This window comes from Doryrhamphus excisus, chromosome 3, assembly GCF_030265055.1.
Source record: "Doryrhamphus excisus isolate RoL2022-K1 chromosome 3, RoL_Dexc_1.0, whole genome shotgun sequence".
Lineage (NCBI taxonomy): Eukaryota > Metazoa > Chordata > Actinopteri > Syngnathiformes > Syngnathidae > Doryrhamphus > Doryrhamphus excisus.
Window position 1 is genome coordinate 24,906,552 of NC_080468.1, and position 23,415 is coordinate 24,929,966.

A 23,415-nucleotide genomic window follows, 5' to 3' on the forward strand; every position below is an offset into this window, starting at 1 on the left:
ACGTCACAGAAAGTCACCCCGTTCCCCCTGAGCAGCCGTCATCATCGTGAATCACGCGAGGTGGTGGTTGAGGGGGTGTTCTTAACGTTGCTTGGGAGTCATGTAGGATGGATGGATATTTAATGGTGGCCATCTCACGCTCAGTGACGCACGATGGCAGCGTGGATGAGGTTCATTGTCAGGGGGGTGATATGGACCCTAGACATTGAGCTCCGTCTCCCCCCCCGCAACCAAACATTGCATCACCAGGCTGGATGACATTTCCTAAAGGTCACCAGCAGTTGTGTCCACAGACAGTCGGACTTCATAGGTGGGAGAGCGTGGTTATGTAATGCCACACATGCAGCCGCATAGGCATGCTGGCTTTATGTGGTGCCATGTTCTGTCAGTAATATCATTAGAGTAGTTGGGGATGACGGAATATGAAGGGCACAAAAATCTATTCATAGCTGTCTCAGGCAATGCCTGTGACATAAAGATTTTTCTGGTAAATGTACAACTTTATTGTTTCATGAATTTACAATTCTATCGTAAAATCTCAGATCATTTTACAATTTATACAAATTTCCCCACTGAGGGACGAATAAAGGCATATCTTAATCTTAATACTCCAGTGTAACAGGCATTCTAGGCCAAGGGTGGCAAACTCTTTCACTTAGGGCTGCTTTGAGTTAACAAAATTGAGGTCAAATGGCCCCAGAAACGAAGTATAACTACCTTCCTCATCATGGAAATCCAACCAGAACTGGGCTCACGGGCCCAGTGGAGGGTGGAGAGTAAATCACCGTTGATGTACTACACTGGTGATTGGGATGTCATACAACTTAATGTCAAAAAATCTGAGCTATCCCTTTAAGTTGTGTCACATATTTATTGACTTGTGTTTGTTTGGGCACTGTGGTAGATAGGTTCTAGTCTGGATTGCTGCATGTGAAAAGCAACTTAAACCACCAAAATGTCTCAGATTGACTCTGACTACTTGCAAGTCATGTTGCCAGCTTGTATGTTAAAAGTGGAAATGACGATGTCATGAGAACAGGGCAGCCAGAAGCCAATCAGACTGCTGTGAATGATAATACATGTGATACACATGAAGTGCCTTCCGCACACTATAAACCTTGCAATCATATACCTGCGCTCTGTGTTCTCAGCATATCTTGCTCGCGACGTGTGACTTTTTTTGTCTGCATTCAACAGCTGGCACGGTGTTAATGTCCAAACAGAAGATGAACTAATTCTACTAATTGTACTACATTTTGTTATACTACTTCTACTACTCTAATTCTATTTGATCAAACCCGATCACTTCCTAAGACTTCCATCAAAACATGATTGAAGCATCTATTTCAATACTTCCTGGTAGCACACTCTAAGCATCATGGGAACTGTAGCTCTTTTAGCATCAACATAATCAACACCTCCTGCAATCTGCAATGTATTTTACATGTACATCGACATAATTACACAACATAAATTTGTAGTAGTACCAGCTACAACTGCCATTATCATTTTTAAGTGTTGTTCAATTTTTTTGAAAAAAATCAACAGTTAAAGTATCATGTTTAGGTCTTGCATGCAGAGTTATAAAACATTTCAAACTTTACGTACAATCTTTTAAGACTCATTTTAATAAATATGTTTTTGCAGTTCTATTTTGTCAATATCCTGAGAATATCCATGCACCTCACAGGCGTGGTTTATCAAGGTGCTAATTAGACAGCATGACTATTAAGGTGTGCCCTAGGATGGCCACAGTAAAATGTGCAGTTTTATCACAGCACAATGTCACAGATTGCAGTCACAAGTGTTGAGGGAGCGTGCAATCAGCATACTGATTGTAGGAATGTCTGCTAGAGGTATTACCCTTGAATTGAATGTTTATTTCTCTATGATAAGCTATCTCCAAAGGAATTCCAGAGATTTTCCCAGTACATCCAATCGGCCTCACTATCAGAAACCATCAGCAGGTAAGCTCATTTGTATGCTCGTCATCCTCTGCAGTTCATCGTCGTAACCGACTTGAGTTGGCAAATGATTACTGATTATTATTTAAATGTGTTTTATCTGAAACATTTAAGTGTGTCAAACATGTAAAACAAGAGATCAGGAACGGGGTAAACACTTTTTCACACCACTGTAATTTCACTGCATATAAATCCAATCCATTATTCGTGGTATTATTGCTAACCAGTATTATTGCTAACCAAAGCATTTGTGTATATGATATACTCAGGCCCTTCTCCCTATTTTTACACAGCTTCAGAGTGAATCATCCCACATAATTAGCATACAGATGCACTATGTGTGTGTCCGCGCGTGTGTGTGTGTTTTCATTCACGACTCCATTCATCTTTTCCAGCAAAGCGTCATGGGTAATCGAGAGCTGTTACATCAGCGCCACTGTTTTGCTTTAAAGCTGGCCTGACTCACTTACCATGCAGTCTTGTGGTCTTCTGCGTTCTGCATACCAACCGCCCTCTCTCTCTCACACTCATATACACACACACTTGGCTGTCTTTTATGACAAGGCACACCAAAGTCAAACTGTATTACATCACAGCTGAATTTCCATCATCACAAGACATCATCCGTGTCCTCCAGAATGACTTTGAATGTCTTCTCTGCAAAAATGGATACAAATCTCCCATGTTGCACAAAGGCTGGGGAAAATCTCGCAATGTGGATGATTAACATTTCACGCACAGTCTCTGCAGTTTACTATTACATCCGTTTCCTCGTTTAACCGGTGGGCTTTCCATGCAAATTTCTCTCTGAAAGGCAAAAGTGTTAAGGCTGAATTACACTTCTGCGTCACAGCGCCGGTGTAAGCGAAGCTGGCTGGCTCCTCCCCTTCCAAACCCTGCGGCGGAGCTTGAAATTCTAATCTTACGACAACGTCGACATGGACTGCAGAGCTGTGATTTGGTGTTCTTTTTTTAGTACATCATTTCCGGTTTTGCCTCCAATGCAAGTGCCAAAAAGTTCTCAAACAAAACAGCATCTCAGTGAAGAATTATGCAATACAGTTGTCCCTTGCAATTTTCAGATAAAATGTTCATTAATAAATATCCCTGTTTCATGGTTGACTTTGGCATATATAGTCATACTGTCATTCTGTCAGTTCTTAATTATCGTCTGTCATGCCCCCACTCGGGTACAATTGCTTCCCCCATAATTTGGAATACTATTGAGAAACGGATGTCTATTTATTTATCTGAACTTCACAGACTAAACTCTAAACTGAAGCCAGTGAAATGCAACAACATTAAGAGCAGTGAAGCCTACAAGCGTATTTAAGAGTCAAATTTCATGCTGTGTTCAACAAATTCATACATGTTGGCAAGTCTGCATTAATTAATTCATTAAAAGTCCTCTATGCCTCTCATGCTCGCCCTGACAGTTGATGTCGGCCCCCCTAGGGGAGCCTCCTCCTTATTGAGACATGACATTAGAGTACCGTTACACTGCAGGGAGTCACCCATGGCATGTTCATTTGACACATGACCCCTCACGTTTTGGTGGGGAAGTGCACATTACATGCTTGGCTACCGCTGAAGGGCCAACATTGTGACTCCGCAGTAGAATAATTTAGCCTTTAATATTTAATACTTACTACTTCCTCTCTACTGATTTTGACATGTCAACCTGCATGTTTGTTGGATGGCCAAATGGTTCTTCATAACCTGATAGTAATACCTAAGTGCATTTCCCAGACGGAATGCAAGTATAGCATCTAGTGTGGATTGGCATGGCGTGGATGATATCTCATCGTCTTAATAGGAGTGCCCTTGTTGTTGCACCTGTCACAGCACTCACAGGTGCAACCATTTTTCCATGGCAAAGTGCTGCATCACTGCATTCATTTTCCTGATGCTCTCAGTGGTGACTCATCCCTCTCCCTGCATCATTTACACGGTGCGACAAACTTCCACTCCGTTTGTTGCTGGGATGAACGCTTAGAAGCTTTAGGATTTAAGAAAGGCGGTTTTGCCAGGCCCAGTTAACTTTCCCAGCAGCTTTGTCTGTGACCGAGCGATCGGTTCGTTAGCAGCGACCCCGGGGAGCCATAGCTCACCTTTGATTAAAGGTCTCTGTGAAAGGTCAAAAGGGAGCTGCTGTGGACAAATTGACAGACCAAAGGCAGACTATTCTCCAGATGGAAATGTATATTATTGTACTGTCAAACAAAGGCAAAGGCTATGATCATCTGTGACTGTCTGTAAAGTACAACACAACCTCTGGGTCAGTGCTTGGATCTGTCCTTCCCGCCCCTCGACTCCACTTTGTCCCTTTTCAGCAGTCACCCCACTGGATGCAGGTCCAGGGCTGTCAATGGCTAGATGCGACCCAGTCACAGCGGCTCTTCTCTGGGCAGGTCTGTCACCAGATGGCCCTTCTACTCTGGTCCTCACACCTGCCTCGTTTGTGTTGTCTAGCTAGGAAACTTGTATTTTGAGTTTGCTGAATGTTGGCCTTAAACCCAAGCCCAGTCCATTTCAGCACACTCACGGCCCCCGCGACCACAACTGCATTAATTTCCTGTTAAGACAAGTTTTGTGTGTGTGTGTGTGCATTCTTATGTTGACAAAGTCAGGCTCCTTAATGTAAACTGTACTAAAGAGCTGAAAGGAAAAAATAAACATGAGACAGACGGGCCAAAACAAAAAGGACATTGCAATGTCTGCAAAAGCGCCTGCACAGGAACCAAACAAACAGGAAGTCTTCAGCACACAAATGTTTTAAAGAATTGGACACATGCAGTCCAGATGGTGTAATACTTTGTAATACAAAAGTGTCGTGATATAGTACCAAAAGGTTTGAACGAGAGTCCTTAGTTCTGAAGCCTAGCAGTGACATGCAGTCAGGGGAGATGATGATAATGAAAAATAAATTAATAATAACATGAAATTAATATTTGGCAACTGAAGTGTATTATAAATGTGTGGTTTGTATGATTCCAATCGTTTATTCATTCTTTAAACCTAAAAATCTCGGATTTTTCAGATCAAATACAGAGCAGAAACCAAAGATATAAGGTTGGCATGTGTGAACTGGAAGGTGCTTGTCACTGCCGTTGTTCCACAGAGGAAAAGCCAGCATTCATTTTCTGGCAATGCTTGCTAGAGCTAGATTTACCAGCAAGTCTATTGAAAGATATTGTAGTACTCTACTGAATTTCACACCTAAATTCTGGCATGTTAGGCTAGTGTAAGTAGTCTGGTCTAGTCTCCAGTTTGATACGCCTCTCCTCCTTTAGTACGATTGGAAGTGGACACAATTGCATGCACACGCATGCGTGGAACCTGCCAAGTCATAGAACGACTGTAATGTGATTGCTTCTCACAAGTTATTACTGATAACCGACACATTGCATAGCAGGAATCAATAGGAATGCTCCGAATAATCAAAAAATCTAATTAAAAAACCCATGGCACGCTCACTCACTCGCAGGTACATTTACTGTATGTGTGTAGTAAAGACATGTAATTTAATTAATGTGACTTAATCACAGCTGCCACCTTGCAGAATAGAAATGATAGCAATAACTCCGAATAAGACACAACCTGGGTACAACAATCCTCATGATTCCCAAATGCCAACTTCATTTGTATCTTTTTCCATGCTAGCTTTGATTTAATGTTTGTTGAAAAAAAAGAAACCCTAAACTCAGCAGTGACACACGCACATGTCCTAGTGGATCATCATCAAAGCTGCTCTTTCTATGAATAAGATGAATGTGCTCTCTTGAACTGATGCCCCTGTGTGGCTTTCAAGTTGCCTGTGTTAACACTAATGCTGTCTGACAAGCATGTGTGTGTGTGTGTGTGTGTGGACAGTGGGGATGCTTTACCCATAGGAGCTCACGGTGACATCGGCCTGTCAGTCTAATTTAATCTCTTTTATCCACACTTACTACATCACTGGTCACCAACCTTTTTGATCCCTGGTCTGGGCCGCGACCCATGAAATCCTCCCTGAACAGTTCCTGCACTAAAGGCACTATAAATGTATGTAACGGTGATCAACTGGGCAAGTCCCAAAGATCAATTGGTCGATCGCATTTGACAGGTTGGTGACCCTTGCATATCACGTCCCTTACTCACTAGCAGCCTCAAACGAACGAACACACAAATCTACAAGATACACAACTGTGGGGATTTTTCAGGTTCTTGATACTTCACATGCTCTTCCAAGCCTTTACAGACCTTGCTAGAAGCATCCATCCATTCATTTTCTGTACTGCTTATCCTCATTAGAGTTGCAAGGGTATGCTGGAGCCTATCCCACCTGACTTCGGGCGAGAGGCGGGGTACACCTGGGACTGGCTTGCGAGAAACAGAAGTATACAATTGTCCAAAATGTCTTAGTAAGATGAAAAACTAAGTAGTGTAAATACAGTACAGTACATTTACCTCTTAAATGAAGTTAAATCCAGCATGGAAATGGTCCCCTGTGAGACGAATGAAGCAGACAATTAGTGGCATTTGGGAATCCTCTCTTGAGGATCCAATTAGCTCCCCTTTGGAGCCATTAGTTGTATTATTGGCCCGCGCTGCTTGCTGTTTGACTTTTCACCCCTAGCCGCCGTCCGATATCGACCGCCGCTATTTCCTTTCATTTAATTGATCTCTCGGCTCACCGTTAATCAAATTGGCAGACAAGTAAACACACTGCTGCCGCCATTGACAAACAGTCATTGATCTTTAGAGGTTGATACAGCGGGAAGGCTGCACCATTCTGACAGAAGTCTAAAAATGACCTTTTAAGATGTTCCAGAAAGTGATATTACACTCAGGATCTTTTTTTTTTTAAAGGGACTATGTAATGAGTAGCTACGCCATTCTCGCCATTGGTAATGTTGCTCCAGGTGGTGAAGATGGCTTCACGAAGGACATCCACTGTCTGGAACTGATGTACATTTTTGTAAACGTCCCTTGCCATCCATCCCCAAATGTTCTCAATTGGGTTTTGATCAGAGGAACATGGGGGATGGTCCAAAATAGTGATGCTATTCCTCTGGAAAAAGTCAGTTGTCATGCGGGCATAGTGAACAACAGTGTTGCCATGTTAGTAACGCCACTCATCATCCCACATATGATGGCTTCAGTCATGAATGATGCCTCCTGCAACATCTCCACAGAGCCATGTACCGTTTGACACCCCTGCACAACCTGAAGCTCCATTGTTCCATTGAAGAAAAAAGCACCCCGGATCATGATGACACTGTGCCGTGTGCTTATGCAGCAGTATGCCTCCTATACTGAGCTAGTCGCTAAGTTTGATACTTTAGCTACATTAGGAGTGTTCAAAGTGCGTCCCATGGACCATTTTTGACCTGCTTTTGTTAATTTGTTAAGTTCATTATAAATGTGATGTATGTTACAGTATGTTATGAGATGTTACACTAATATGCTTTGTCACCTATGCAGGTGTGACACAAAGATGTGGATGTTTTGCCTAGTTAATTCACAATGCATGAGTGGCCCCCACACTGGATCAGTGGACCTCTATGACACCTCAGATTTAAATGATATCCTCACTGAGAAATAATTTAGCCCAGGATGGATCTCTCTACAAGCTGCTCACAGATTCATGAAAGTCCTTCACTTCAAGGCATGTGTCCTCAAAACTTCACCCATCACTTCGTCTTCAGTCTTCATCGGCTTCATTCAAAGCAGCGAGAGAGAAAGAGCAAGCAAGTGAGCGAGGAAAGTGTCACATGATCGTTAATTCTAACTGATGGCAGATTTAGAGGCAGCGCTCTCGTGCGTGGACTAAAAAGAACGGTAGACTTGACAGACAGCCGCTGTTAAAGGTGAGCCAAGTGGTAATTTTCACTGTCCCTGATGTGGCACGTGGCGCCTCCTTTACATTTTCACAGAGAAGGCCGCATGTCACGTGACTGGACCAGTCAGAATAATGAGCAGTTGTTGCCATGGAGGCCAGTCTATATTGCGAGGCTCCCAACAAGTAGTGCAGGTGCATGACGCATGGTACTGGCTTGTATGGAGGCAGGATGCCGATACTGAAATAGTGTTTTCACCATTTGGTGTTGTGTCTTGTTTCTATGCTTTGTAACTGAAACAGTATTCTGATTATTTAATGTTAAAAAAAACACCATGGCCTAATCAGACATAAGATGTCATTGTTGGGATTGTTCTGGAACTCCTCCAGTATTAAAATGGCTTCCAAACATGAAGGCTTCATCAGAGGCTCTTGTGTTGCCGCGCTTGCCGAGGGCTTCCACCTGTTAGATGCTTGAGTTTCATGTTGTCATGGAAACCAATGTGAAGGTGACACAAACACACAGTGACCTCTTTGTTTTTCCTCCCTGCCATCCCACCCGCCTGCTTGCATGTGTGTGTTCTTGTGTTATTGTTATTGACTCCTAAATTGCACCATGTCGTGTTTCCCATTGCGGGACGGCGCCGCAGCAACATACTCAAGGATCAAAGCGGCCATCGTCAAAGCCTGCGTGGCACTACTGCATTAGACGGTAGATGACTCAAATGTTCCCCATCGGTGAATCCCACAGTGGTATTTATAGCTTGAATAGGTCACACATTGGTGTCGGGGTGCTCTCCCTTTCTCGCCCCATCTCAATTCCTGCCTTCCACCCATCTTTGTTTCCTGCATCGTCCCTGAGGTATTATTATTATGTCAGTTTACATGGTAGTGCTTATGCTATTAGTTAGGCCGGAGTAACAGTAGGCCTTAATCCTTCATATTGCCAAGTCATTTTGGACCATTTTACACGTACAACCCACCTAAAGGCATGACTGGTGGAGTTCAGTGTGGATGGGTCCCTTCACTAGAACTGATTTTCTTCCTTTTTGGGTTCTTGTAAGCATTATGGTCTACTATATTTGCCCCTGTAGTGTAGTTATACAGTACTGTGGAAAACAAATTAGGACCAACCAATCAGTTTATCATTGAGTGCTTGTCAGTCCCCTTAGAATGTGTACCAAATTTTGCAGTGATTTGACTAAAACCCCTTAAAGCAGGGGTCTCAAACTCAATTTACCTGGAGGCCACTGGAGCTAGGGTCTGGGCGAGGCTGGGCCGCATCAGGTTTTCCCCCCCAAAAAAATGACAAAACACGACTATAGTCACATTTATACTCTTTTTATTTACAACATATTGCGCAACTGCAGGGTCTTAAGACACATGCTAACTCGCAAACTAGAGAGCTAGCGACCTAAACGGTAGCCTCCAAGTTATTTCCTTTAAACTTAAAAAGCCAAAAACTTACCACTTCCACACGGATAGAGAGGATAACTATTAACACTTATTTAACCTTTAACATGAACATTAATCAAACGTAATAATTTTTTCTGGGTACATGATACCATACAGCATCCATATCAAACTTGCGCGGGCCGCACTAACATTAAACTTTCATATCAAGGCGGTGGGCCTCAAACTAGTGTCCTGTGGGCCACATTTGGCCCACGTGCCGCGTGTTTGACACCCCTGCCCTAAAGCTACAATGGAGTTTTTTTGGCGAGCACATTGAGCTGTGTGAGAAATGTCAAGTCATTTTGACTTATGGGGGTCAAACTTTGGGGTTTAATAAGAAAAATAACAGCACAGGCAACACAGCGTGTGTTGTCACACATTTTCAGTCTGAGAGGTAATCAGCACTTATGTAATAAAATATGCCGTGAAGTAACTTGTACAGGCCTAATTGAAGCAATATATCCAAATAAGCATCATATCACCACTCAGCAGTAGTTTGCTAATAAAGTGACTTACGTGTCACCGCCCCCACTCTCCTCCCACCGCTATAAAGTGTCTCTCCTCTCATCCACCCCAACCTTCATCTCCCATTCCATGCCTCATTAGCATTTATGCCGATTAGCTCATCTCCCTGATCAAAAGGGGACATCTCCGACTCCTCTTAATAATTGATGCTTTTAAACGGCTTAGTGCTTAAAAGAGCCCACCGGCTTAGCTGCCACTCACCCGCCCTTCACTGCCACACTTCCTCCTGGCGACCTTTGCCCTGCCTGGGTTCTCCTCTGAGTGCTACAGGCTGGTCTGCTCACCATCACTAGGTGGCAGCATAGCAGCACACAGATTGACAAGAGGCCACATGAAAGTCAGCCTGCTCTTATTGTGAAAAGACAGCCGAGCATCTCTTCATGCTCATCTATCTCTTTTGTGCTAATTACTGGATCAATGAGGGGCTGTCGATGCCAGATCAATTGTAATAATGTTCCCCCGAGATCCATTAATGACCTTTTACGACCTTTTAAATCATACGCTTGCCTTGCTTAGTCCGTAAACGGCACACACGGTCAATGAAGAGGTCATTTCCAAAACAATTAAAACAATCAATGCCGATCCCCTTTAAAATATTAGCTTTTAAGACTGTTTCTCCTTCATAGTATAGCCAAAAGTAGTATGATGTTGTCTGAAAGCTACGAATACTACCATTAATAATTCTTTAACAACTAAAAAAACTACTTATAATACTATGCTAGAAACTGACACATGTTGAACTTAGGTGGTGAACAAACCATCAATAACTGAAGAACTATGTATAGGATTAGATAAGCTCTGCTTTACCCTCCTTTTCAGGCATGTTAAATTATGGCGATTAAAGGAAAACTGCCTGCACTTTTTTTGGAGGTTCGCTCATCCATAATCCTTATGCGAAACATAACCACACACGCCTACCCAAACCAGCAAAAAAAAAAAAAACAGCTAGCATGTGGGAGCTAAGAGTGCACTTAACGGGACACACCTATTTTGACTATGAAGCCCTAATAAACAACAGCAACAATGTTCTATTTACAGTACATAACTGACCTGTACTGTAAACCAAGCTACAGCGACATTGTTATTGTTATTGTAGGAGCTAACATGAAGGACTATTTTTCTGGTATAGTGATGCAGCACCCAGTCCAAAACAATGTGATAGGAGTCCAATCTGTACTGACTAGGAAGTAGACAAGCAAATTGCTAGCCCACATTCCATGTTTTGTTTATGCACGGCTAGATGGACTGTGTTATCTTATCATGTGTAATGTGCGCCATGTATCAGAATCAGTATCACAGTGACTTACTCCATTGCTGGCTGTCCTTCTGGTCCAGCTGGTCTGGGGTATCTTTTGGGTAAGTGGAAAAAAAATTCTATCACGGCAGGATTTTTTTTTTGGCACAACAGTTTTATGCTTGTTGTGATGCAGTCTCTTGGAGCAGTGTTCTCCTCACTATATACACAAAGCCTTTCCATGGATGGTGACATTGTATGACACTCAATGGAGCAGAAACACTCCATTTCTGTTGCCATGGCTTGGTAAGCTCCAATATACACCACCAAATCATGGCGGTGTAATGACTTGACCCCAATCTACAAACTACAAAGTTTCATACCGTCATGCTCATCCTTCATATATTTAGCCTCACAAAGAGAGTCTAAAAGTAGGTAGCGGCTCTCGAAAAGTCTGCCATGATTAGTAGTTGCTGTTGTTGATGAATGTACGTAGTAGTCATAGTTCCTACCAGGCTATGTGAAATCAATGCACCCAGGAAAGAAGTTCCGGTAATATTTGAAATACGTAAAATTATGTAAAAAGTATTACATTTTGTAATGAATGTACCTGTTACTGTATGGTCACAGAATGTACATAAAGAAATGTTTCGAGGGCTTTGTAACCAAAACAGGTGTATCCCATTATGTGTATTGTTAGCTCCCTCATGCTAACTCTTTAGAACAAGGATTGTGGATGATGGTCAAAATTCCAAAACACTAAGCTTGTATGCATGTTTGGAATAAACTATTTACCATTAAGGGCTCTTGTCATAATGTACAACTGTGCCTTATGTAAATCTATAAATTAAACAAGAATTACTCTATCAATGCAGTTTTTATGTACATATTTTTCAGACTGCATATAGCCACGGTAGCTGTGTGCTTTTGTTTCCTTTGCTATGCTATGCTAACAAGCTTTCCGGTAGTGTTATTTACCTCTGCTTGTGCATTGTGTTTTTAATAATGAGCACCCTGCTTACTCAAGGATGTAAATATAATTAGAGAACCCCAATCTCAGCATTTATTGACTCTAGTATAGTAATTACAAAAAGGGAAAACAGCAGCAGCAGAGATTCGTGCAATAATGTGTTAGTTTCACATTAAGCAGATTGATAAATAAATAAATAGGATTGTGAATGCATAATTGCTTGTGACAGATTAGCGCAGGAAGAGCAACTGTACGCTCACATTTAGGCGGTGATAATGACGACGCTGTGATTTCCCTTCCAGCGCGACGCGATAACACAGAGCTGTTAATTATCTCGCCGCTCTCCCTCTTTTTTTTTTTTATTGCAGCTACGCATGGCGCCCCTCTTGCCGCATTTGACAGCGTGGAAGAGGGACAGACCCCCACCTCCTACCCGTGCTGGATTTGAATGGAAAAGCGTAACCTTGTACTTGATTTCAAACACGCCTCAGATGATTATCTCCTCCCTAGGCTTCATCCTCCTATCTCTTGTGTGGTTGTCAAGGGCAACTGAAGGATAGGGTTGTATACAGTAAGCACAGGTGACTCTGGACAGGTGTGTGCAGAAACCGAAACCCCTGCCTCCAGGATCATGCTAAGTCATAACTAAGTCAAGTCCTCAATTCCTTGTTTACAGAGATGTTGACTTGTGATGATAGTCTCTCATCGTCTTTCATTGGTTTGGTTTTATCCACTTCCTGTGAGCGGGATGAGGCTCACATATCACATATAACTGTTGAACCAATGCTGATATGACCCCTTATACTTTTATAGCAGGGGTCGTCAATCTCGATCAAATAGTTGATCTTTGGGGCTTTGATGCTTTTCAATGCTCGTCTTCTCATCTGTTAATGTGACTTGTGTTTCTGATGCTCGATGTTGGGGCAGTAAGATATGACTTTGGTCCTTACCTTTCACCCAAAGTCAGCTGGGATAGGCTCCAGCATGCGCCTACAAGTATTATGTCAAGTATTTGGTGCCCAAGCTAAACATGACTACTGTTATTTGCACTACTCCTTTTTACACGACTCCTCCATATCCTGGAGGTTTTGAGGCTATGACATGGTGACTCGAATGTTCCGGTTCCCTCCACAGATTTTCTACAGGATTAAGGTCTAGACTCTGACTAGGCCACTCCAGTATCTACTGTAGTGTTTTCTTCTTGAGACACTCATTTGTGGTTTTGGTAGTATGTTTTAAGGTATTGCTGGGTGAGGAAATGAGTTTCTCATTCAAGAGTCTACATGTACAAAAACAGAAAACTGACTGTCAAGATAAAGGTCGAAGGTTCCCATGACTATAATGTCATTTAACGCATGCACACTCTTTGGTCGTGATTTATGATGGACATTGCCTGGAGGTAATCAAACACACAATGACAAAACAGACAACATATATGTATTCTTATTCCTGAAGTTTGCTGACCAAATCATCCACTTGTAATAGCATCTGATTGCTATGTGTGTGTGCGTGCGCGCAGTACGTGCGCGTACTCTTCACCAGTTTAACATCCGAACCGCAGCGATTGAGGCTTTCTAATCTCTCTCTCTCTCTCTCTCTCTCTCTTTCTCTCTCGCTCTCTCTCGTCTTCCTCCTCCGCCCTGCCTGCCTTCCTGTCTCCCTCTGCTCTTCCTACCTGATCCAGATTCGGTTCCGGCGCCGTGAGCACCATTGCTGCAAAGCCGAGCACCAGCGGATAGGACCCGGTGGCGATCACTCCGGAGCCCGGCCGAGGAGCGAGCGAGCGAGTGAGCGAGCGGAGCACGGCAGGCCGGGCGCCGGCAGCAGGCGGCCGGAGGAAGGGTAAGGCACCTCGTTGCTTCATTTCACGACGTGTTGTCGAACGGACTGTGTGGTCGTGGCGGTGGCTCCGAATCTCGTCGCGCGTCTTAATTCTAACAATTGGACAAGAGACGTGCACGTCAGGATGGGCGATCACACGCAGGCACGGATCCTGACAGCCGTCAGTGCAATGAGAGGCATCTCCATCCGGTGTTTGCTCCTCATAATCATTATCATCGTCATCATCATTCCCATCGCCATCCTAAAAGGCCATTCTGTGTGACAGCAAAGGAGGAAGCCTGGAGGAACTGAGAACTTGTCTCCCTATGTGCATTGTGTGTTTGTGACTGCGCGTGAAGTGAGTGTGTGTGAGGGATGCAGACAACACAACTGATGCCTCATGTCTTCATCTCTTCCACAGTTGCTGCCAGCTTCTCCATCCAAGTCCCCCTCTTGTACCCCATCCCAAATCTGACCCTACATGGCATCCAAGCTGAACCCCAACGTCTTGCACGTGGCCGAGCTGAGCGAGTCGGTCCAAACGGACGCTGAGAGAACCCCTATGGTAGGTTTCCAAATGCTGTTGATGTTTTTACAATGTGTTGTAGTTTGCAAGGCATCCTGCTCAAAAGCTTTTTCTAATGGTTTGCTTTGCTTATGATGAGTGCTCTCATTCTGAATTGTATGACCTCACATTAAAGTAAGCTAAACATCTAAACATACTTTAAATGTAACCACATTTATTAATGATGGATACTTATTGTTTTGGGTAAATGTTTGTAAACCTGTATTTGGACGGTGGCAGTGCCACATTTTGCCTTTACAGCATACACCACCACCACCTCAATGGATTAGACATAAAGCAATCAATTAATAAATCAGCATGTGTTTCAAGTGTAGACTTTCAGCTTTAATGTAAGCGTTTTGACATAAATATAGCATTTCACATTTAGAAATTAAAGCTACAGGGGAAATACACACAGCATTGGATGTGTCAAACACAACTTTACTGTAAATACAAACACCTTTTTAATACTTTGATGACAATTCTTTGCAATCAATGAAGCCAATGGACATTGGCTCATCATCGAATGGTGAGTAATAAACACGATGGATATATTTACAAGTATGTCCACTCAAAGTGAAATGGAGATTATCTATATAATGTACCGTTGGTGGTAATTATGTTATTAATGGTGGCGATAGAAGTTTGTAGTGGCTAACCCGGGTTTGATCCCCGCATCCTCGGGGATCTCTGTGTGGAGTTTGCATGTTCTCCCCGTGCATGCGTGGGTTTTCTCCGGGTACTCGGGTTTCCTCCCACATTCCAAAAACATGCTAGGTTAATTGGCGACTTCAAATTGTCCATAGGTATGAATGTGAGTGTGAATGGTTGTTTGTCTATATGTGCCCTGTGATTGGCTGGCGGCCAGTCCAGGGTGTAGCCCGCCTCTCGCCCGAAAACAGCTGGGATAGGCTCCAGCATGCCTGTGACCCTTGTGAGGATGAGCGGTAAATGGATGGATAGAAGTTTTGTAGTGGTGTCATACAGAAAACGGTTCGTAATACATTGGCCCTCTGTTGCAAGATTAAAGGGGAACGGCTCTTTTTTGGAATTTTGCCCATCATTCACAATCCTGTGAATATCGCAAGATACTGTCAGTATCACATCTTATCATCCATGTACTCGTTCTTACATGATCACAGCATGTATATTCGTCAAAATAGGTTCGTCCCAATGACGTGTTATAATGCATAGAAAAGGGAAAGAAATATGTGTTGATGTTTCACAGAAGGATTGTGAATGATGGGAAAAATTCCCCCAAAGTGCAGTTCCCCTTTAATAAGGTAACCAAAATATGAGCTGTCAGCTGTCTTGAGTAAAGCGTACTGGTGTAGTATTCCATAAACAGAACCAGGTACTGGTCAGTTGAAAATAACCTGCAAGGTATTTCGGTGCCAGAGGTGTCCAAACATTACCTACTGGGGGCCACATGCTAATAAATCAAAAGATGCACATTATATATGTAGTATATATACATATATTTTCTATGCATTACGTATGTATGTGTTGTTTTAGTATCAACAGTTCAGATTTTTCTCATGACTTAATACCTTTTTGCATTTTAATTTTAGAATGACACTGTGTCGCAGGCCAATACGAAACAAACGTCTGACCCGACTTATGCTTTCCTGGTGTCATGACAGGCAGGTGAGGCGGGAGACGAGTCGTCCGACAGCGATGGCGAGCAAGAGGAGACGTCGCATAAACTGATCCGCAAAGTGTCCACTTCAGGCCAGATCCGCGCCAAGGTAGGAGACCACTTAATTATACCTGGTCCACTTTCTGTCACATGGCCAAGTTTCCCATAGCTGAGATTACTTCTGGCAACCTTGGCAGGGCCTTACTGTAAGAAATTAGCGCTTTGATGTTGCTCTCTCATTTCTTATTAATAAGAGGTTTTGTTATTAATAATAGATAACTGATCCACCATGAGTTCTGCTAGCTGTGCATGGCTAACTCTCAGATGACCTCATTGTTGCTGCGTTAAGTCAAGATCGTTAGCCATCGCCGCCATCGAGCATCCACTGTAAATCACTTTCGGATCGATCAGAGACATGGGATATGGCTCCCGGTTGCCATGGCGATAGCATCCCATTATTGGCAGCATCTGTCCACCGGTATTGGATATCATTGATTGGCGAGCACCAACGTGAGGATCGACATGTGGCGGGACATTAAAAGAAAATCAAAAATAAGAACTTGGTGGGTGAGTGTGTGAATGGGTATTAGATTTTGGCAGGTGTCAATCAAATCTAAATAGATTTGATTGAAGCCCTCATTTAGCTTTTAGAGGCGGACCCAATAAGAGTCAAGTTTGTGTGCCTAATGTGAAATTAAAGTGGAAACAAAGTGAGCTAGTCCTCAGGCCACTGCTGGTAATCAATACATGTTAGCCATGATGTGTCAGTCATGTGACCTAGATTAAGCCCACTCAGGGATTGGCTCTTCCTCACAATGGCCTCCAGCGGATTAGTGTGTTTGTTGGTGTGTCCTGTTGGGACACACGCACGTGCGCCGTAGCCCCTCCTTCTCCGCTGCCGCCATTGTCGCGCGCACTCGTTAGAGCGTCGCACTTGTTAGAGAGGTGCTAATTCCTCTCCGACATGACATCCTCGCCCCTGTCAGATTAATGGCTCGCTCGGCGGTCCTCAGATAATCACGCAGATGCTCCGATAGCCTTCAAAGATGAGATGTCTCCCTCTGCCTGCTTTTTTGCCTCTAATTAAATATCTTTCCAGGGAGGAGGCTGGTGGGTGTCAGCCATGTTTTGTCAGACTAGCAGCTGCATTTTCACAGGACAGCCCCCGCCTATCAGTTGCATAGACTCTTGGCAGTGAATGCTGGGTCGCCGCTGTTTTATGGTCGGCGCCGTACTCACCTTGTGATGTGACCTTGCAGTCTCGCTAATTGCAAGTGTGGCTAACACTCGGCCAGCCTGACTTTTTAGGATGGATGGAGGTTGATTAATTCTGTCTCGCTTGTGTGACGCCATCCTGGTGCCACTTAGCGGTGGCCACCTTTGGTCGCTCTTAATCTTTTCAAAAGTGCCTCTTCTTCCTCCTCCGCTTGCTTTAAGTTTTACTTTCACGTTACGTAAGGCTTCACACTCGCCTTCCTCCTGTTTGCCTCATAGTAGAGGAGCTTTGACTAGGCCTCTCCCACACACGCTAACAAACATACCTTCATTATGCTTCTTTCCACATAAGCCAATTGACACAAAACATATCCTGGTTACTCTCCTCCTCGCTCCAGTTTCTCCTCCCTCTGCTCGGAAATTAATTGTCTTAATTAATTTTTTCAGCATACTCTGCCCTCACAATGCCACTCCTGCACTCTTTTTTTAGTTCTGTAATTGTCCTGCGGCCCGCCCAAGCTCATGAGTGGTTTTTCAGCTGCTCTGAATAGCGCCGGAAATCCTCACCTTTTACCTCCGAATGTGAGCCAACACCCCACGAGAGACTTGGGCATGATGTAAAAGTCAAATATGCTTTGTGCATATCTATTTCACCAGCTAAATGGATTACTTTTCCCATAAGGCCTTGCAAATGAGGCCTGACGACCTTTGTGGATATAGCTTTCTACAGGAAAAGAACTACTGTTCCCATAAGTCGGGTGTACAAATTGCAGTCCACGGGTTGTTTTTTTCTTTTAGTGGCCAGCGGCACATTCAAAAGTAAAAATTAAACTAGAAAGATGTAAAAAAAAACAAAATAAGATGGACGCAGCAGATAAAAGGTTGATAATAATACATATTGTGTATATATACGTATATATATATGTACAATAACTTCTTAGCATATCTACATCAGATTGCATCAGAGACACTCGGTACACAAGACGAGATGATACTTGACATTGGGTCTACGAGAGCAAGACATCATTGTAACATTATTTTTTAATAATGATGAATAATAATGATTAAGAATATTTTCAAATAATGCAATATTTCCTTTAATATGTCATCTTTCACTGTTGTTGTGGAATTGCCATTCGTAACATGTATTTCCTCACAAGCATTTCGTACTGTCTGTCAAACGTTTGCAGCATTTCTTGAAATGCTTGTTTTTCAACTGTATTAAACAGCAACATCTTTTTTGCGATGCAGCAAAGTACACTTTCTGTGAGCGCATACGATTTTGCACTGTTGCTTTTGTGTTTTATTTACTTTGTCCACCCAACGTCTGAGTGAGTGGTGACGTTCAGTATTTTGTAGTTTTTCCCCAGCGAAAAACTGTGTAGGTGGTTTATGTTTTCGGTGCGAAAGTTCATTGCCTTGCCTTTTAGTTGCCGCAGTTTTGCACAAATTTGGCATACAGGGTCATCCGTCTTGATGGGGTCACCTTGCTCATTTGATTTGAAGTCGAAATATGGTATATTTGTTATTGTATTATAATAAATATTTGTGAGCATCTTTTTCCTTACTAATTACGACTACGTTACCTTGAATTGCTCCTCACGAGGCAACACTCTTCTGCTGTGTGTAAGCTAGTGGCACCGTCTTCCCTTACAGAGACAAAGAGACTATGACTGAGAGGTCTGAAGAGGTCTCACTCCGTTTGCCATTGTGCCATGGAACTATGAAGTATTATGAATTCTGAATGACATGAATTGACATTGTGATAGTTTTTTGGACCTTCCTAATCCTTATTAAGCAATTTAAAGTGGAACACTTGGCATGATTTGCTTATTATTGGCTTCTCTTTTTGAAAAGTTACGTGATTGCGGATCCAAGACAAACATGGCGATAAATATATCCCGTTTATTGATTAAAATCCGAATATGAATGCATTAGGAACAAATAAATGAATAAATTCCAATACATGCAAAGACCATCCACCGTTTTCCGATTATATAATGTAGAATATTTCTGGCATTTTTGAGCCATGACCAACAGGTATTTTCAGTCTTTTCCTCCTGCCTCCTATTCCTGTAGCTTTGCTGCAGGGAGCGTTTGGCCTTACCACATTTGTTCACTTTTTATCTGCATCTTGCTCTCTTAGCGTGTGCGGGCATGTGTGTGTGTGTGGGTGTCGACTGCATCGAAGATGAGGACGAGTTATAGGTGTGCGCGTGGGACGGCGAAAGAAACGGGAGAGTGCGCACGCACCAGTGTGTGGGATGGCCAGCATTGTGTGAGCAAGCGTGTGTGTGTGTTTGTGTGTGTGTGCGTGCTTTGATTTACGCCCCTGGCTGGATGTGATACAGTTGCAGTGCTACGTGAGGGTCAATAGTGAGAGGAGGAGATGGAGAGACAAAAGGGAGGACAGGACAGAGTGATGAAGTAGTGTAGAGACTTATGTAAGACACTCAACCAACAAACATGCCTTGTGAATAGCCATGAACAGGTGGGCAGCCCTGCACTGGAGCACAAAATGCAGCATCATGGAAGGCTAGAAGATACCCAAACGCAGCATTACATGACCCTATGGGGAACCCAAACGCAGCAGTAAAGCAATGACAACAAAAAGCTCCATAATGTAATGCAATAGGACGCCCAAACGCAGTATCACACATATAAATATACTATAGTAATAAGGTTCCTAAATGCAGCATCTGGAAAGCAATAGGTCACCCGAATGCAGCAACATGTGTAGCAAAAGGGCACCTGAATGCAGCATCAGTTACGCCTAAACGCAGCATTATGTATTGTAAAAGGGTACCCACATGCAGAATCATGTATAGTCATAGGATGCCTGAAGGCAGACCTACGTAAAGAATAACACTCCCGAGGCACCCGAACGCAGCATCAAGGGAAGCGATAGGACACCCAATTGAAGCGTCATGTAAAGCAATGACACCTAAAAGCTCCATAATGTAATGCAATAGGACGCCCAAACGCAGTATCATACACATATATATATATATATACTATAGTAATAAGGTTCCTGAATGCAGCATCTGGAAAGTAATAGGTCACCTGAATGCAGCAACATGTGAGGCAAAAGGGCACCTGAATGCAGCATCAGTTACACCTAAACGCAGCATTATGTATTGTAAAAGGGTACCCACATGCAGAATCATGTATAGTCATCGGATGCCTGAAGGCAGACCTATGTAAAGAATAACACTCCCGAGGCACCCGAACGCAGCATCAAGGGAAGCGATAGGATGCCCAAATGAAGCATCATGTAAAGCAATGACACCTACAAGCAGCACCACGTCACCCAATAGAGCTCCTGAATGCGGCATCATGTATAGTAAAAAGCTGCCTGAATGCATCACGAAGTGAAGCAACAAGACGCCAGAATGCAACATAACGTAAAGACATCTGTCTTGTTCTTTCCGCCCACCGTGTCTGCTCATCGTCCTTCCTGTCCCTCTTTGTCCTTCACGTCAGTCTTGTCCCTCTGCTGATACGTGCTTTTTTTTTACTCTCCCTTTGTTCTCTCTTTCCATCCTCCAGTGTCTCTCTCCCCTTCTGTCTTCTCCTTCTCCATCACGCCCTGTCATTCCTCCTCCCATAAGGCCTCAGCCTACGACAGGCCATTAACGACTGTGCATGTGTGCGTGTGCGTTCGAGACAGAAATACAGAGTTAATGAGCTATTTTCAGCGCCTGTGTCAAACATAGTGACACTCACTTTGAACATGTGTTAATGCCAAGCAGAGAGCAATACCTCTCATGCATGGTGCGTTTAGGTGGTGTCGGTGTGGTCGATTAAAGTACTCATGTGTGCATTCAGTCAGTAGCAGCTGTGTGTTTGTATCATCGCTAACGAGCTCGGACCTGATGTGAGTTTGTATGTTTGTGTCGACACTCTAATGTGTGTAATCAATCACTGTGTGTATGTGTGTGTATGTGCGCTTGCATGTGTGTATTGTACTATTAATCTCCCCCCCTCCATCTCCTGTCTGTCGCCTAATGGAGACTGACAACACAACTTTGACACACAACATTTCTTTGTTATCCTAACCGAGCCTTGACAGGATTAAGTGTGTTTTTCTTTCGGGAATTACAGTGTCTTTATTATTATTAATAGTATTTGCCTTTTTAACCTTTAAACCTCAAACTATTTCAGTTCACATTGTACATGCTATCTTTGAAGTGCTCTCTGCATCAGCCTCTGCATCCAAAAATAGATTCACTCTGGTTTCTTGTTTGCTTTTTCACTCTGTTTTTAACAGGAATTCACTCACACACGTGCTACGGAAAATCCGAATGAGTGTCTCTCAGTTGTGATGCTTGAGTGTCACATTGTCCTGACATGTAGCGTAATCATGAGTCAGCAACACACATCTGTTTATGATGCATTCACTATGTGTGTGTGTATGTGTGTGTGTGTGTGCAGGGGCACGTGTGTGCATTTAGGGCAAGGTCAATACAATAAAGCAGCCACATCCCCGCTTTCTGTCAGACCCAAATGTCCTGTTGCTGTTTTTAGCTCTGTGCAGGATTACCCAAAAACTCAGTATGAAACTGTGTGCAGGGTAGAGGCCTATTAGATGTTGGTGCAGATCTGGATAAACATGAGCACAAGTCAATTTTCCTTTGCATTCTTTAGCCATTTGAGTTCTTGCTCGGACTCCATGATAGAGCTTTCCGGGCAGAGCAATCACTCTGCCCTAAAGTCCGGCATCTAGACTCCTTCCCCTGCTAAGTTCCTTCTCTCCTCCCTGAGTCATGGCACTTGAGTTGGTAGCCAGACATTGAATCATATCGAAGGCAAGTGTTGGAAAAATATCAGCAAGACAACAACAACCACGCCAGCACCCTCCCGCTCGTGTTTCCTTTCAACGGTGCAATCTGGGTGATGAGCGTGCCATGCACCAGAGGCTGAACGAGCGCACAAATCTCTTGCAACAGAGCGACCACATCCTTTCTTGCCTAAAAGGAGGTGATCAAATATCAGCGGGAAAAAGGGGCAGGGGGGTTGAGAGCGTCTTATGCATTAAACTTATGCCTTTTTTGGATTTAGACTCAGACAGACTGGGAAATTGCTTGGTTCACCAGATTAGACGTGATGATAAGGTCAATGAAAAAATAGGACTGGACAAACAAACCTTTATTTCTGCCATCAGCCACGGTCCACAGATGGCTCCTGCGCCACACTTTGGACACCTATTTTGCAGGGAGGCGAGTGTATCCAAGTTCTGCCTTCTTAGCGATGTTGGTCAAGGGTTGGGTTACAGTTTTTTACAGCTTTCAGTTTTGCATTGCACGGCGTTACAGAGGTGGAGCTCACCTGCTTGGCAGGTGCATAGTTTTTGTTAATTGCTTGTGTTTAATTACTGAATAAATGCATGATGCAAGAAACACTTAAATGCACACCCTTATTTACTAAATATAGCAACCATGTTGCTAATCTGTCAAAACCAATCTCTTCTAAAGGTGTGTTTTACAGAGAAGATGATTTTCGGTGCTTCAGTTGCTGACGCTGGAAACACCGAGGTAGGTTGGACTGCAGGGTCTGACTAAAGCATTTAATGTGTGCTTCAAATAATGCATTACACACGGCCACCTCCATGTTACTCTATTATCATTCATGGTAACAATGCCATAGTTCATAGTCTGCTTGGCTTTTGGCTGCCGCGTTCTCACGATGCTATAGAATCTTGCTCAAGAAAATGACTTCAACAGTTGCACGCTACTTGTTGATGTCCAAGCACAAGCTGTAGTAATTCTACATTTGATCAATTTAAAGATTTGTCAGATCAACTCATGTAGATGTTTGGACTTGTCTGTACTCTAATTGAGCATTTTTAATGACAACGATCAAACGAGATTGCAGATACAAGTGGCTGAAATTAGTTTCCTCATGCCACACAGGTAGGGGACCAGCGTTCGATTCCGTGCATGCGTGGGTTTTCTCCGGGTACTCCGGTTTCCGCCCACATTCCAAAACATGCTAGGTTAATTGGCCACTCCAAATTTTACATAGGTATGAATGTGAGTGTGAATGGTTGTTTGTCTATATGTGCCCTGTGATTGGCTGGCGACCAGTCCAGGGTGTACCCCGCCTCTCGCCCAAAGAGAGCTGGGATAGGCTCCAGCACCCCACGCGAGGATAAGCGGTAGAAAATGATGGCACCCTTATTAAACCTAATATGGATAGGATGGACT

The 23,415-nt window shown here is 43.3% G+C and overlaps 1 protein-coding gene across 2 annotated transcripts in view; it reads left to right on the top strand.

The window, feature by feature from the left end:
- The window catches only part of si:dkey-172j4.3 (diacylglycerol kinase eta), a 54,317-nt gene that overhangs the window by 9,806 nt on the left and 21,096 nt on the right, over positions 1-23,415 (top strand). For both annotated transcript variants that reach the window (XM_058067032.1, XM_058067033.1), the window contains exons 3-5: positions 13,654-13,811; positions 14,212-14,355; positions 15,999-16,103. In XM_058067032.1, the coding sequence (XP_057923015.1) occupies positions 14,272-14,355; positions 15,999-16,103 (189 nt within the window). In that variant the 5' untranslated portion in view covers positions 13,654-13,811; positions 14,212-14,271. The remainder of the gene's footprint in view (positions 1-13,653; positions 13,812-14,211; positions 14,356-15,998; positions 16,104-23,415) is intronic.